Source organism: Microcaecilia unicolor, chromosome 7 (genome assembly GCF_901765095.1).
Source record: "Microcaecilia unicolor chromosome 7, aMicUni1.1, whole genome shotgun sequence".
Classification (NCBI taxonomy): Eukaryota; Metazoa; Chordata; class Amphibia; order Gymnophiona; family Siphonopidae; genus Microcaecilia; species Microcaecilia unicolor.
This window is the reverse complement of record NC_044037.1, coordinates 236,711,950-236,729,226: the sequence shown is the minus strand read 5'-3', so window position 1 is coordinate 236,729,226 and position 17,277 is coordinate 236,711,950. Positions and strand designations below refer to the sequence as shown.

At 39.7% G+C, this 17,277-nt stretch overlaps 1 protein-coding gene across 4 annotated transcripts in view; it reads right to left on the bottom strand.

The window, feature by feature from the left end:
* Nucleotides 1-1,106: 1,106 nt before the first annotated feature.
* Nucleotides 1,107-17,277, bottom strand: part of COBLL1 (cordon-bleu WH2 repeat protein like 1) — a 250,763-nt gene continuing 234,592 nt past the window's right edge. For 3 of the 4 annotated variants that reach the window (XM_030208728.1, XM_030208729.1, XM_030208730.1), the window contains 2 exons: nt 11,916-12,092; nt 1,107-3,726 (listed from right to left, as the gene is read on the bottom strand). In XM_030208728.1, coding sequence (XP_030064588.1) covers nt 3,640-3,726; nt 11,916-12,092 — 264 coding nt within the window. In that variant the 3' untranslated portion in view covers nt 1,107-3,639. The remainder of the gene's footprint in view (nt 3,727-11,915; nt 12,093-17,277) is intronic. The other variant, XM_030208731.1, reaches the window with a different exon arrangement.

Below are 17,277 nucleotides of genomic sequence, written 5' to 3'. Positions count from 1 at the left end.
ATTTACACCTGGCTAGTCCACACATTGAAAACAATACAATCTGTAGGGCGCCCTTACAACTCCACCCTGTTTTCCCCTAGTCCCAAATACTTAAATCCTGGAAGGCGCATTAAACTCCAATATGGGCCACATCTTTGGTCATCCAAGTCTAGGTTATAAAGATATAATCCAGACTCTCTTTTTGAAATACCTCTGAAACTAATGCCACTTTTTTATAATTGATCAAAGCTGATTCAAGTTACTCCTTGTAGAGCTAACACCATGGAGTTATTTCTCTTCTTAGCCCCCCCCCCCCCCTTGACTGCACACCCTCTCAAACATCATCCTAACGCACATTTGAGCTTAATAGCTTTAGCCCCCATACTCTCCAACATTAATACTACTATAATATATGATCGTGTCCTTAGATGAGCACCTTTGGTATGGCCTACATAAGAAAGCCATCTTGTCACACTGCCCAGCAAAACAATGGCATTATCAGAGTCAGATGGGTGTGGCTACAGGCCACTCACGCCTAAATCTTATCTCCTGATCCACAATCAAGCATCCTTAGGAGAACTGTTGTTGAAAGTCTAAGATAAAAAACTGTGGCAGACACAGCCGTGGGATACCACTCAATGGAGTTGGTAAGACAAATGCAGATTTTGAAGCATGGCACTGGAAGTAGTTACATCTCTTTGTTGGGTGTGAGGTGGTGGTGTCAGAAAAGTTACAAGAACAGCATTACAAACAGAAGTTTTAGTACCATGGTATTGTAGTTGGAGAAAGAAGATCCTCAAGTAACAACAAATGCAATCAGAGATAAAAGAATATAAAGGTACAGAAAACATACCAGTTATATTGGGTACCTTTCAACTGCATCTTGATTTATTGCCTGGAACATTGCAAGTGTTGTGATGAGCATTAGCAGTGACTCAGAGACTGAAATGACCTCCCATGCACATTGGCATAGTAAGGGTCACTCCTGTCATTTTATGTGCAAAATTAAGCCATTTGGAGATATCACTTAGAGAGAAATTTTGCATCAAAACACATACACACAAATACATAGCACAGTTCATCAAAAAGATATGATATTGTTGCAAAAATAATTTAAAAATACACCATTTAAATAGTAAATAGAACTACTTTTATTTAGCCAGCTTTTTTTTTAAGAAAACGACAATTATCCCAGTAATTGCAGTGAAAATCTGCATATACAATCAAACTGTAGGCATAACAAATTATGCAGTTATTAAATTCTATGAAATGCATCACATGAGGAAAAAGCTATTAGGGATATCCTAAAAACAAAACAAAAAAACACTACCTTAATGTAGTACATTGCTTGGCATATCATCTATATTTCAGTTCTTGATTCATGGCCTCAATTATAGAATTTGAAAGCTCAGTAACACTACTATAAAAAATCAGTTCAAGAAACAAGTGATAAATCCATGCATGGATATTCATTTAGGTTCAGCAGTTCTACAAAATAAACACCACCACACTGAGAGGGCCATTTATGTATACTGTCAGTACACTATTTGCTACAAGGCACATAGAATTAAATGGGCCCTGTGGTATATATATATATATATTGTGTGTGCTTTTATAATCAATCAAGTGCTCTTCTTAATACAAATTTTATTCTGTATTTTATCTGGTGAATAGAAGTGCTACAAGAAAATCTCTCTCTGAAGGTGAATCCTTCATTACTCATTTCTTGCTGACAGATAACACCCCCCCCCCCCCCCCCACCATGCAGAATCAAATCACGTTTCCACCACAAAGAGTACCACCTAATACATACATTTTGGGCCTTATTCTATGAAGTTCATGCTCCTAAATTTATGCTCCTAAAATTTTGAGCATAATTTAGGAGCATAACCTTTATAGAATAAGGCCCTTTTTATGCCTAACATGTGGGTTTTCAGCAATGCAGTATGACTTCTTAAACCATGAGGCTGGTCTCAATGTCTTTATTTTAATTGACACCTAACAGATGCCTCAACTGGCCTCCCTGAGACTTTACTCTCGAGTGTACAACTTGCTTTTTCTATTTCTTCATATTTTATGAGGTATGAGTATGTTATCCTCAATTTTTCTTTTTTACATGGCTGATCTTTATATTTTTTCTAGAAGCAAAGCAAAGCAATTTAAGTCTGTCATGTGGTACCTGCAGACCTGTATTTATTTTTTTAATAAATGAAATTCTTTTAAGATGATATTTGGTTCAACCCACTGCCACAGAGGTGTCTGCCACCATTCACTTTTGCACTGCAGCAGAGACAGAAACAATGCACTGACTTCTGCTGTGCTCATTAAAATTAATGAACAGTGCAAATATGCCAATTAGTGAAATGTCAGGAAATAAAACTGATGTATTTCATAGGTGGCCAACTAAATATTATACAAAATAGCTTCATTTAACACAAGTCTCCATAAAACTTGTTTTTGTTTGTGACACTACCACACTGTCCCTACAACTGTTCCTATATTCATATTTGCTTTGCATTTGTTCTAATAAATCTAAATGGTAAGTTCTTTGGTTAAACAGACTTCCATGTTATTGTGTTAATCATTTGATGTATGACAGTATTGATAGAATTGTAACTACAGTATTATATACTGAGCGTCATATAATTTATTTTTTTTTAACAAATAGGAAATCCTACCATGCTTTAACTTTGGCCAACACACTTTCAGAATATTCCGCTTAATGATCTCTATTAATAACTGATGTTGCTGTTGCTTGGATCAAATAATTCTCCAAAGAGCACTATCACATTTAAACTATTACAATATTGTATCAGTAATCATATATCAAATGTAGACCTCCAACACAGCCTGGCATACGTTTGCACCTGGATTTCATCATCCTAGTTTTGACTCATTTAATGATTGCTAAATGAATCGCTTTGGTCCTGTTGTATATTGGCAAACTTAGGGCCCAACAGGGCCCTTAATTCTGCACTAGTTTATTCAATGGTATAAAAACATAGATGCCAAAGACCATTATAAATATTTGAATACTTCCTGCATGTGGTCACTTTTTTCCCAGGTTTCTTCAATCAAGCTTTGCTAATGAGTTTTAAAATATACCAATAAAGAAAAGAAAAGCTAAAATAAAATATTTCTAGTTAAAAATAAAACTGTACACTTGGCTTTCTTTCTAGATTGTGTATTCATTGTATTTCTCAGTTATAACTTCTAATTACAGTTTTTAATTTATCATCATTTAAGGCAGTGAGAATGTTATGCATTACATAGTATGTTAACACAAGTATTACACAGTTTCAGATCCTAAGACCTAATGGATTATTAGACATCAAAACCATTTTGCATCATCTCTCAACCAATTCAACCATGAATATACAAAAATGAAACTAACGATGTCCAAGATATTTCTTAAAAGAAAATCAAACAAAGACTACAGCAGCATTTTTTAGCTTTTAAGAAAGAAATTACTACTATAAATTATATAGTCCAATAATTTTTCCCCAAGGTGAATATCTCCAGCACAATATTCTTATTATTTTCTTGACTTCATATACACTAATATACAAATGGATTTACAATTGAAATACTTTATAAAAATCAGTATTCAGTTGGTTTGTGCAGTGGTGTCAGTAAAGTGCTAAACATCTGATAAAATTTCTAGTGCTCATATTGCTCTTCTGAAGAGACTTGATAGTTGAGCCTGGATCTTCCATTTATTGACACAGTGTTTGACGGAACATAAACCTAGAAGAGAAGAAAATTTGTTACAATATTGCCATATTTCCCAAGATAAGAAACTTCATTTTGACCTCAAAATGATTTTTATCAGCTACAAATTCAAGTATCTTTACCGGATCCAGAGAAAAACTGGAGGCTTTATGAGTTCTAACACCTTGTAAAGGTTCAACAACAACAAAAAAAACTGTAGTCCATGAAATTTCAAGACCATAAAAAGGTGCCTTCTTCATCAAGAGACTCCTGATATCAGTCAACAGTTACAAATGTTCTCCCTTGGCAGAACATTTCTCTCACTGAAGGATGCAAAATAGATAATATGAACTTTTAGAACTAATAAAGCTAATCTAGGAAAGAGGTAGAGAAAAAAAAGATGAGTTTCTGAATAGGATGTAGTAACACTGCAGAATTTTGCACATCTTAGTTTTCTATGATAGCTCATAAGCAATGAGCCCAGTGGACAAATCAAACACAGAAGTTTCCAATGCACAATTTTGCAGCTTATGGATATCTTCAATCATATCCTTGTCCAGCTTCTCCATTTGTGCCAGAGATCTGTGGACACCGTGTAGATACACATTTCATATTGCCTTTCCAGTATCAGGCCACTTTAATATTGTTTTTCATATACAGCACCATTCCATCACCCGTTCGGCCCATCCTATCCTTCCTAAAAAGGTTATAGCCCAATATGATTGTGCCCATTAATGGGAATCATTGAACCATGTCTCTCTAATAGCAACAATACCCAAGTCTGCCTCATAAATCAGGGCTTGCATATCCTGAACCTTTTTACTTAGGCTGCAAGCATTTGTGCTCATTGCTTTCCATTTACTGCTCAAGAATGAGTTGCTTTGATGGCATTTTTTATATTAACTTGAACTTTACTGTCCCCACTGCTGTCCTGTTTTTGCTTCCTTTTGTCACCCCCATGCCTAGAGAGTGGAGGTGCCAAAAAGAACCAAGAGAATTCAGGAAGTCACCCCAGCAAAATCATGATATGTTTTGATATAAGTGCTAAAATGGAGTGTAGACACATACAAAACTCAAAGTACTTGATTTCACCCATGCTGATTTTAGTGGAATGGAGGAATATGTGAAGGGGGTAATAGGATGGGTAGACATAGAGAAGTGGAAAGACAGTGGTCCAAGATGAAAGCAGCTGTAAATATGGCAATATATCATTATATAAGAAAAGTAAACAAAAACAAGAGAAACAGAAAACCAATATGGTTCTCCAAAAAATGGCTGAAAAAGTGAAGGCAAAAGAAGCAGTGTTCAAAAACTACAGAGCACCATGAGAGGACCGCAGAAAAGATTACCAGAAAAAAAAAAAACTCACAGAAGTGAAGCGGGGAATGCAGCAAGCAAAAGCACATGTGGAATAAAAAATTTCTAATGATGTTGAGAGGTGACAAGACCTTTTTCAGATATATTGGGGAAAGGGTCAAGGCTAGAAATTGAATTGTGAGACAAAGATTCTGATAACTATATGGAGACTAATGGGAATAAAGTGGATGTGCTAAACAAATACTTCTGTGTTCATGGAGGAAAATCCTGGTGAAGGACTGCAGTCAGCTGCTGAGGGTATATCTGAGAATAGAGTGGATATTGCTCTGTTCACAGAAGAAAATATTTATTTAAAAAAAAAAATCCTTGAAAATCTGAAAGTGGACAAAGCTATGGGTTCGGACGGGATGTCTCTCAGAATACTGAGGGAGCTCCAAAAACTCCTGGCAGGACCTCCTAAGGATTTATTTAATAGGTCTTTAGAGGCAGGAGAGGTTCCACAGGATTGGAGATGAGCAGATGTGGTCCCTCTTCATAAAATTGGGGACAGAAAAGAACTGGGAAACTATAGGGCGGTAAGCATCATACTAGTGGTATGAAAAATAATGGAGTCACTGCTGAAGTCCAGAATTCCAACAGGTTGCAAGATCTGAGGCAACATGATTTTTTACCAAAGTTAAATCCTTCCAAATGAATCTAAGATTTCTTTGACTGGGTAACCAGAGAACTGGATATAAGATATGTGCTAGATGTAATCTACTTGGAATTCAGCAAAGCCTTTGATACAGTTCCTCTTAGGAGACTCCTGAATAAGCTGAGAGGGCTGAATTTAGGAGTCAAAGTGATTAACTGGATTAGGAACTGATTGACAGACAGATAAAAGAGGGTGGTGGCAAATGAAATCCACTTGGAGAAAAGGAAGGTGAGTAGTGCAATAGGTCACAGACTGATACTGAGGCCAATTCCAATTAATTTATTTGTGGTGGAGATGAAAAGATAGGGAAAGGTAAAGGTAAACCAGATTAAAAAAAAAAAGTTATACTAGATAATGGATTATTTAATGAAACCTGAAGATTTACCTCCCCCCCCCCCCCCCCCCGTTTACTAAGCCGTGGGCTGTGTCAGCATTAGCAAGCGGCTTAGTAAACGGGTGGGGGGGGAGATAGGGAGTTGTACAACCACTATGCCCTCTGTGGAGGTTTTGGCTCATTAATTTGAGAAGGTGATTAAGGATGTCAGATCAGTGGTTGAAGGAAAGATAATTGTTCATGGGCTGTAACTCAGTGTATTCTAAACACTGTGAGGAAATTTTGGCTTATTCTACAAAGTATGCCTAATTAAGGCATGCTTTTTAGAAAACACCTAGGCGTATTTCATTCTGGCACTAATTTTTTAGGCACAATATATAGATGGACTAAGGGGACCTTTTAGAAATGGGGCATTCAGCCATAACACACAGCACACATGAAAAGGCTTATTGCAAAATGTATTAAAATATTTGAGATAATTATTTCTAAAAAGTACTTTTAGCGGGGGACATGTCATGGGCAGACAGTGAGCTTTCCAGTGCTATCTGGCTAGTGTGTTATGATTAGAGTGTGCTAACAGGATAATGCAGTGTTAAAAAAGGAGCACCTAGCACCTCCTAAATAGGAGGCAGCAAGTGCCCAGCATTAACCCCAGCAGTAAGCACATGTGCTGCATAAAAATACTTTTTAGAAAGTTTAAAATGTGCTGCATATAATATGTGCTTAGCGCACATGAAAAACCCACATTAAAAAAACATTAAGCCTAGATTTCAGCGTACTTTAATAAAAGGTCCATATGTTATGTATTTACCTTAGGTCTCTTGAAGAGCAGGCCTAAAATGAAATAGCAGTTACTGCTGTGGTCAGAGCTTTCATGTATACTTAGCAGCACAACTTAAAACAGACAATGCCATTGAATACATGTATAAAGTAAAACACTGAGGCAGTGCTGAACTTTATACTGTAACTGCCCAGGCTGAATATCAGGCCCTATCCATTTATCTCACAGGAAATTTAGCAGCACAAATCATGTAAAACGGAGTCATGCCCCTATGATGTTATTCAACAGCTAACAAAATGAAAACATCTGCCCAGTCAGAAATAACTTTTGACAGTACTTCTGGGATCCAGATTTATCTTCCACAACCAATTCTCCTGGAGCCAATTGTAATAGTTGCCAAATAATACAAGGGATTTATGTTCTTGGGTTACAGTTTTTAATTATTAAAGCAATACCTGAAGAATAAAAATATCAAAATGTTCCCCAAAATAAATCTCTGCTGTTTGCAGGATTGACAGTGTCAGTGGACTGATAATATAGGGGCCCTTTTACTAAGCCACAGTAAAAAGTGGCCTGTGTTAGTGCGAGCGCTGGGCTATTTTTTACCGTGTCTAGGAAAAAGGGACTTTTCTTTAAGGGGCCAAAAAATGGATGTGTGCTAAAATTGAAACCAGTATGCATCCATTTTCGGCCTGAGACCTTACCACCACCCCCCATTGATCTAGCGGTAAGGTCTCACACACTATCAGCATGGTAAGCATGCAGCACGCCAACTGCTGTTTACCACTGGGTAAGTGGCCCACTGTAGAAAATAGTAAATTATTTTCTACTGTAGGATTCAGCACGTGCCAAATTCAGAATTACCGCCCGACTCACACGCTAGCCGGGCAGTAGTGCCGATTTGGTGTGCACTGTATGCGTGTAGGCCTTTATGCAGCTTAGTAAAAGAGCCCCATAAAGCGATGCTGATAGAATCAAGTCACCACCAAATGCTGCAAAGGGCAAAACACAATCTTGCAATAGTTTAACTTAAAAAATTCTAAATGAATTTACCCAATTATAAATAAAAAGGTCCTGTTAGACTAAAACTCAACACAGAAGAAAACACACTGCCTCATCCTCTCATCCCAACACAGCACGTACAAACCCACAAACTTAAACACCTCAGACTACACCCTCCCTATCGCTGACAGCCTGAAAATTCTCAGGGTCATAATCGACCGTAACCTGACACTCGAAGCAAAGTGAACTCTACAACCAAGAAAATGTTCCACTCGATGTGGAAACAAACGCCTGAAACCATTTTTCCCCGAGGGAAACTTTCAGCAACCTGACACAATCAATGGTACTAAGCCACGTAGACCATTATAATGGAATTTATGCGAGATGCAAAGAGCAACTCTTAAAGAAACTTCAGACTGCTCAAAACACAGCAGCCAGACTTATATTTGGTAAAACGCAATTCGAAAGCGCCAAACCCCTCCGTGAAAAGCTACACTGGCTCCGAATCAGAGAGCGCATAGCTTTCAAAATCTGCACCCTGGTCCATAAAATTATCTACGGCGAAGCCCCAGGATACATGACTGACCTCATAGATAGATCTCCCAACCATAAATGCAGTCAGACCTACAGAACTTACTTAAATCTCCATTACCCAAGTTGCAAAGGACTCAAATATAAATCACTTTATGCATCCAGCTTCTCCTACATAAGTACACAATTGTGGAACGCACTAGCAAAAGCTGTGAAAACAACGTATGACCACCTTAATTTCCGGAAAGCATTAAAGACCCACCTGTTCGAAAAGGCATACCCTACGGACCCAACTTAAGGGCCTAAATCTCTATAGCACAACTTAAACAAACCTTATAATGTATACTATACAGCTCTCCTTCTCTACTATCCCTAACTGTTGTCTAGATCTATAAACCTTATAAGACAAACATCTGTATTTGTTTCTATACTAGAGCTGGTGAATGCCTTCACAGTACTATGTAAGCCACATTGAGCCTGCAAATAGGTGGGAAAATGTGGGATACAAATGCAATAAATAAATAGACTATTCCTACAGTTTTGTGGTATGCTGACAGGGTCAAAGTGTAAACATTTCTATAGCGCTACTAGACTTACGCAGCGCTGTACAAATTAACATGAAAAGACAGTCCCTGCTCAACAGAGCTTACAATCTAAATTGGACAGACGAACAGACTGCTCCCTATGCCTGGAATAGACTCCCTGAGCCAGTACGTCAGGCTCAGTCTCTGGCTGTCTTCAAGTCTAGGCTTAAAGCCCACCTCTTTGCTACTGCTTTCGACTCCTAACCATGACTCTCTTACTCAACTTTAATTCCCTATGTCAGCCTAGTCTTGTTTTTTGTTTAATCGAATTACATTTTGTGGTCAGTGATCGTCAGTTAGATAATGGATCGAGCAAGGAAACACCAAATTTTAAACCACACAGTTCTTTTTCTCATGAAGTACTGAATCACTAATGGTGCCTATTTATAAGCTACGTTAGTTGTTTAATGCAGAAATTACACACACACACAAACACTAACACATTGTTAAAGCACGCCAATTCCTGTTGTTAAACAACTAACAGGCCTCATAGTGTTCTGGTACTTTTTGGGGTGTGGAATGAGCAGAACTACACCTTACAGTTGATACTGAGATCGTACTACTACTACATAGCATTTCTATAGCGCTGCCAGGGTTACGCAGCGCTGTGTGCACAGACCTCCAGATTCTATATACGGCACCCAAAATTGTGCACCAATCCATTATGTGCACCCAACTAAATTGGCTAGTGAGCCAATAAGTGCCAGTAATTGGCACCAATTTGAATTTGCATGCACATCTTGATAAGCGCTATTCTACAACGTGTGCCCAAATCCCATAGCGTGCAACCCAAAAGGGGGCATGGCCATAGGAGATACATGGGTGGGTCAGGGGTGTTCTTAAAATTTGCATGCAGTGCTATAGAATCCAGGGGATATGTGCCCAAATTGGGCACCAGGAATTACACCTGGTTTTAGCAAGCGTAAGTTTGACACCCAAATTCCAGTGCTGAAATTGACAATGCTATTCTATAATGGGCGCTCATTTTTGAGCGCCCATTATAGAATAGCATTGAGCATACATTTTTGGGGAGTACTGATTTTTGAGCACCTTTTACTTAATCTAGCCCTAAATGTAACATGGAAATGATGCAGAGCAGTTAGCTATGTCTCCTAAGGTGAGAATAACTGCATCGTGCATTATTTGCCATGAAATTAACAGAGAAAAAGTTGCTGCCATATGTGAACTGAATGGCAGCCTGTCACAGTTCAAGTGGTGGTGAGCCCATGAACCATAGCCACGGACCAACTATAGCAGGAGAGTCACAAGCTAGGCACAGCACCTGCAAAGTACTAGACAAGGTAGGCTCAGCACAGGCAAAGCTTGGCAGAATAAGGCAAGACTGGAATTTGAAGACAAGGCAGGACTTGACAAGACCAGTTCAAGGCAGAAATTTGGAGTCAAGGCAGGAACTGGGAGTCAAGCAGGCACGGTTGGAATAGGAAGACACAAGAGGACAAGGCAGGTACAGGATACCAGATGAAGAAACCTGTTGTGAAGGTGCCTGGAGGAGGACCTGGGCCTTCCTTAAATGCACCAAGGCCCGTGACATGACTCCCGGCGCGCCCACTAGTGATTCTCATTAGGGCACTGCTAATTTAAAAAAAAAAAAAAAAGAAAAACTTAGTGCATGTGCAACTAGAGAGTTGAACGTGGACAGAAATCTAAACCATCCCCACTGTAAGTAATTTCCTCCATCCCTACCTCTGGACACACCCAGACTCACCCTTGCTGCACAGTCACCTGGACCCCCCCCCCCCCCAAGATAGTCAAATTTTATAAGCAGTGAAAATACTGGTAAAAGTAACATAAATGAATTTTCTTCTGTACTCTGCTAAATACAAAATTTAAAAAGAAGAGCATTTTCAAAAAAGCAAACATCCATGAGTATAATGGTCCCCTTTCCTTTCCCTCCCATCCATGAGCATCATGTCCCCCCTCTTCTCTCCTCTCCGTCCCCTTCTATCCCCATGTGCTATTTCCCCATTTCCCTTCCTACACCAAGTACATCCCTCTTATTTTTTTCCAGCCCCCTTCCCTCTCTGCACCTACACCAGCCACCCATTTTTACAGCCCCCTTCCACCCACGACTCCATCCATCTATCTATCCACCTCCCCTCCCCTCCAGCACCGAGTCAGGCTGCCCTTCCTGAACATACCCCAATGCCCCCTTTCCACCAATGACTGGTGGTCTAGTGGCCTCTTTGGGGCAGGAAAAATCCCCACTCTTTCCTGCCTGCTGCCGCTGATCCACTTCTTTAAAACAGCTGCTGGGACTTCAAAGGGCGGCCTCGCAAGACTTATACACTGAGGTACATTTGGGGAGGGCGCAGAAGCGGAGCCAGGTTGACGGTGCGGGGGGAGCAAAAGCGTTCTTCCGCTGGCGCACATTTTCATTGCAACACAATGAGAAAAAATAGGCACCGGCAGAACTCCATTTGGGGGAGCGGCCGCTCCCCTGGTGCCCCACTTAGCTACGCCACTGGGAGGGCACCCTAAGGCTCAGGGAAGGGAAAAGAAGGCTTGCCTGCACTTCCAAAGGAACTCCAGCAGGACCTGGAGGGGAGAATTCCTGCTAACCCCATTCCCGTGCAAATCTCTACTCTCTGCCCCCAGAAACCTTCAGAGAAAAAAATGTTTTAAAAATATTTTTTTAGCACATGCACATTTGGCACTAACCATAGGATGCCTGAGCACATCCTGCAGTATGCCTAACACACCTTAGTAAATAGGCCCCTTTAGTAAATAGGGCCTTATGTGCAAGATTTCCTTTTATTTGAATTGATTCTAAAGCTTTTGTGCAGAGGACTACAGATGACCGGAAATAAACACAGATTATGGGATACAAGTATTCAAGAAATCTAAGTTTTAAATGCATGTCTAGTAACAGAGGATCCTTTGTGCAGGAGATTTAGCTTATCAGACCCGGTGGCAGGCTAAACTGCTTTAAGGTATGCAATTCCAATTTTGATATGAACTCACCCTTTTTAATCTGGCAGCAGCTTCTCCTGAGCGAATTGCAGCCATCAAACTCTGGTGGATCTGCTCTGGGTCAGAATTTTGAAATGGCAAAGTAGTCTTTTTCTCAATGACAGAAGATGAGTGGTGAGCTGAGCATGGAACCTGGCTGTTTAATTGACTGCTTGCAGTGTTAGCTTTCTAGTATTTAAAAACAAAACACACAAAAAGCTTTAGCCAGCTGAGAAGAAACTGATGATGGAGCAGCCCTTCACTGAAGGTTAGTAGTGCTGGTTAGATATTACACACACAATTCACAGAACTCTTCCATGCTGAAATGAAGAGCTACAACAAAAGCATTAGGAATGGATTATTTTTGAACTGTTTCACAGGTTAAAGCATTTTTGGGGCATCAAATTGTTCGCTTTTGGTAATACTAACTGTTTTCATGAATTCTCACACTGAATGTGATTTGGTTGAGTTCTATTCAAATATTGCAGACGTGCATTGTAATTCTGCTACAGAGGAAGTCAATTCATGCATGCATGGCCAATCATGTAATTCCATATTACTGAGCAGAACGGGCACATACATATATTGGACTCATAACAGATACAAAGATACTATAAGGGCCCCACGCTAACCCGGAGGTAACCAGAAGGCACGGCACTGCCCAATTATCGCCAGGTACACTCCGGATATGACAGCACGCTAGAGGCTAGCGGTGAGAAGTTCCGTCAGGCTGCTGTGGTGGCCTGGCGGTACTTCCTGTTTAGCAAGCAGTAAGCCCGCATTGGGATTATCGCCGCTTAGTAAAAGGGGCCCTGAGTTAGGTGTTAGTAAAACCCCCATTTAAGCCTATTCTAGGTCCACTTTTATGGAATATCACTTAACTGGAAACGTCTCATTAGAGAATGACATGAGGAAAAGTTTGTCTCCATCCCATCCTTGCAAGCTTTGACCACATTCCTACCCCTTCCCCTTCTCCGTAAATTCTCTTAAGATTATTACTCTTATTACAGATTTATTGCATTTTACTGCAGGTCCCCATCTTCATCTCATTCTCTAGATAGCACCCAATTATTGATAGTTAATGGCTTGTTAATTAATTGGCCCACACATCTTGGATGTGTGCCTACATTTGGGCATGCAAATCTGGGTGCTATATAAAGAATCTGAAGATTAGTCTTTTGCTTGTAAGATAATCAATGTTACTATGAAGAAAGACAAAGCATTAGGCAAGGCTTTCCTGTACGCTAAGCCCATTTCTTCCCCAGAAAGATGATGACTGATTTCCATTTTCTGGCATTAATGGCCACACATTAAAGTTAAAATAAAAAAATAGAGCTAAAGAGCAAACAAATCAGAAACTAAATATAGAAATGCTCTTACTTATGTGTTATGGACAAAGAACTTCAAGTTGAAATCCTTTGTCCGTAACACATAAGTAAGAGCACACATTAATGTCGCCATTAGCGTATTATATATAAAATAAGATGATAAAATAAGATGAAAGTGCCAACAATTCAATGCTGTAAATATCTAACTTATAGGCTAGGCTACTGTTTGTCTGGTTATGTAAGTATTCAACAAAGCAATGCAGGTGCTTACTTTTCTTTACAGAATAGCTCCTACTGTGTGCCCTCTGGGCACCTAATTCTAGGCATCCTGTTACAAAAATTGCTCCCTAAGTGCCTATTATTATGTGCATATACCCCTATGCAATTTTAAATACACCATTTTGAGCAGGTAAAATGCTGTTCTACATACTCCAGTCGCTTATAAAATCACAAAACATGACTGGATTCACTGTTCTTCCTAAATCATTTACTAAAGTGTCATGAGTTTTCTTCTTACCATGTTTTAATAGCAAATATTAACACATGATAAATGAAAAGGCTACTCTGTATATGTTGGGATGTGCCCAGCATGTCATGTGCAGTTACTGCACTGAAATGTTCCTTACTGCCCATTAAGACTGTTTACCATTAGCGCAGACAATGCTTCCTTTCCTAGGTGCCTAGGTTCCATTATAGAATAGCAGAATAACCCGGAATTGACATGCCTAACATTTATACAGCTGAATTTAAACCAGTCATAAAGCTGGCACAAGTGTGGGCACCTATACCCCGCCTATGCACTACCCCTATGTACACTCCTCTTGCAGGTACACACTGTGGCTGTTTACAGAATAGCACTTAGGGATCCTTTTACAAAGGCACGCTAGCATTTTTAGCGCGTGCATTAAGTATGTGCCTTCAAACCAGTGTGTGTTAAAAAGACCACTAACATGTAGTGCTCTTCAAATTAACTGGTCCTGTCTTTTCCTTCTCATCATTTCCTAATCTTTTCCTTTCTATTTTTCTGAGATTTTGTTTAGATCTGCTAGTTAGGCAGGGCAGAACAGCAAAAATAAACTAAAACTATAAAATGTCTAGTATAATTTGGATCAAGTGTTTAATTTGAATTTCTTTTCCAGTTTGGTCACTTCAACTTTGTACTGTGAAAACAAACAAAAATCTAGTTATGGTTTTATGTTCTTAGTTTTGCAGGACGACAAATATTACTGCACATCCTGGTTGTCAGTAATGCACAAACCAAAGTTTGTTGTGCTTATAAAATGGATTTTAATCCTTCATTGCCTCCATTTCACTTAAACTTCAATTGCATATTGTAGAAAACATAAGACTGTAAAACCTGAATGTTAACAAGCTTGAGCTACTACTGCTTTACTTTAAAAGGGAGGATGGGGACAGCAGGAGACAATCCCTAGATTAAACATTAACTTCACTAATTATCCCTCTTTAGTGAAAGATTTTGTTTGAGTTTGGTCCATGTACTCACACCTGAAATAAGTACAGAGTTTAAACCACATTTTTTTCAATCAGAAAATCAGGTAATTCACATCACAAAAGGAAGAAAGCCACATCAGTGAACAAGGATCAGTAAGATCTTATCTTATGATCTCTCTGAGTCACCTATTGCACAGATGTATGCCTTGCCTTACGGGAATGCTATGAAAATCAGGTTGCATCTCTGATACTAATTTGTGTCCATTACCTACACCTTTTACTTTTTTTCTCCCCCTGTTCAGCTTATTCTATATGCTTATAGGTCACCCTCTCTCAAACACTAACACATGTCCACAATACTACTTACAGAGAAGCTTTCTTCCCTTTTTGTGTATCAGTAACTTTTCCTTCGATAAAATTTTTCTTTTTGGATACATTCCAGCCTAACCTTATTTTCTTTTACCTTTTACTCAATATTTTATCACTCATTATATTTCATTACGTTATGCACATTTTGAGCATCTTCATGGATCTTTCTCTTCTTTTTTCCTCTTCCCCTTTCCTATTCCCCCCTGTGATACCATAACAAGAAGCAGCAAAAGGAGTGTCAAAGGAAATGCAAGGCGCAGATAAAGAAGGCCAAGAGGGATTATGAAAAAAAGATAGCATTAGAGGCAAAAAAGCATAGTAAAATTTTTCCGGTATATTAAACGCAGGAAGCCGGCAAAAGAATCGGTTGGGTCGCTGGATGACCGAGGAGTAAAAGGGGTGATCAAGGAAGATAAAGACGTAGCGGAGAGATTGAATGAATTCTTTGCTTCGGTCTTCACTGAGGAAGATTTGGGTGGGATGCCGGTGTCGGAAATGATATTTCAAGTGGACGAGTTGGAGAAACTTACTGACTTCACGGTAAACCTGGAGGACGTAATGGGCAAACTGAAGAGTAGCAAATCTCCTGGACCGGATGGTATTCATCCTAGAGTACTGATAGAACTAAAAAATGAGCTTGCGGAGCTACTGCTAGTGATATGCAATTTATTCTTAAAATCGAGCGTGGTACCGGAAGATTGGAGGTTAACTAATGTAACGCCCATTTTAAAAAAAAGTTCCAGGGGAGATCCGGGAAATTATAGACCGGCGAGTCTGACGTCGGTGCCGGGGAAAATGGTAGAGGCTATTATTAAAAACAAAATTACAGAGCACATCCAAGGACATGGATTACTGAGACCAAGTCAGCACGGCTTTTGTGTGGGGAAATCTTGCCTGACCAATTTACTTCAATTCTTTGAAGGAGTAAACAAACATGTGGACAAAGGGGAGCCGGTTGATATTGTGCATCTGGATTTTCAAAAGGCGTTTGACAAGGTACCTCATGAAAGGCTACAGAGGAAATTGGAGGGTCATGGGATAGGAGGAAAAGTCCTATTGTGGATTAAAAACTGGTTGAAGGATAGGAAACAGAGAGTGGGGTTAAATGGGCAGTATTCACAATGGAGAAGGGTAGTTAGTGGGGTTCCTCAGGGGTCTGTGCTAGGACCGCTGCTTTTTAATATATTTATAAATGATTTAGAGATGGGAGTAACTAGCGAGGTAATTAAATTTGCTGATGACACAAAGTTATTCAAAGTCGTTAACTCGCGACAGGATTGTGAAAAATTACAGAAGGATCTTACGAGACTGGGAGACTGGGCGGCTAAATGGCAGATGCCATTTAATGTGAGCAAGTGCAAGGTGATGCATGTGGGAAAAAAAGAACCCTTATTATAGCTACGTCATGCAAGGTTCCACGTTAGGAGTTACGGACCAAGAAAGGGATCTGAGTGTAGTCGTCGATAATACGCTGAAACCTTCTGCTCTGTGTGCTGCTGCGGGTCGGAAAGCGAATAGAATGTTGGGTATTATTAGGAAAGGTATGGAAAATAGGTGTGAGGATGTTATAATGCCGTTATATCGCTCCATGGTGCGACCGCACCTTGAGTATTGTGTTCAATTCTGGTCGCCGCATCTCAAGAAAGATATACTGGAATTGGAAAAGGTGCAGCGAAGGGCAACTAAAATGATAACGGGGATGGGGCAACTTCCCTATGAAGAAAGACTAAGGAGGCTAGGGCTTTTCAGCTTGGAGAAGAGACGGCTGAGGGGAGACATGATAGAGGTATATAAAATAATGAGTGGAGTGGAACAGGTGGATTTGAAACGTCTGTTCACGCTTTCCAAAAATACTAGGATTAGGGGGCATGAGATGAAACCACAGTGTAGTAAATTTAAAACAAATGGGAGAAAATTTTTCTTCACCCAACGCGTAATTAAACTCTGAAATTCGTTGTCGGAGAATGTGGTGAAGGCGGTTAGCTGGCAGAGTGGGGTTAGACGGTTTCCTAAAGGACAAGTTCATAAACTGCTACTAAATGGACTTGGGAAAAATCCACAATTCCGGGAATAACATGTATAGAATGTTTGTACGTTTGGGAAGCTTGCCAGATGCCCTTGGCCTGGATTGGCCGCTGTCGTGGACAGGATGCTGGGCTCGATGGACCCTTGGTCTTTTCCCAGTGTGGTATTACTTGTACTTATGGATTTCTGTGAGCATTTTT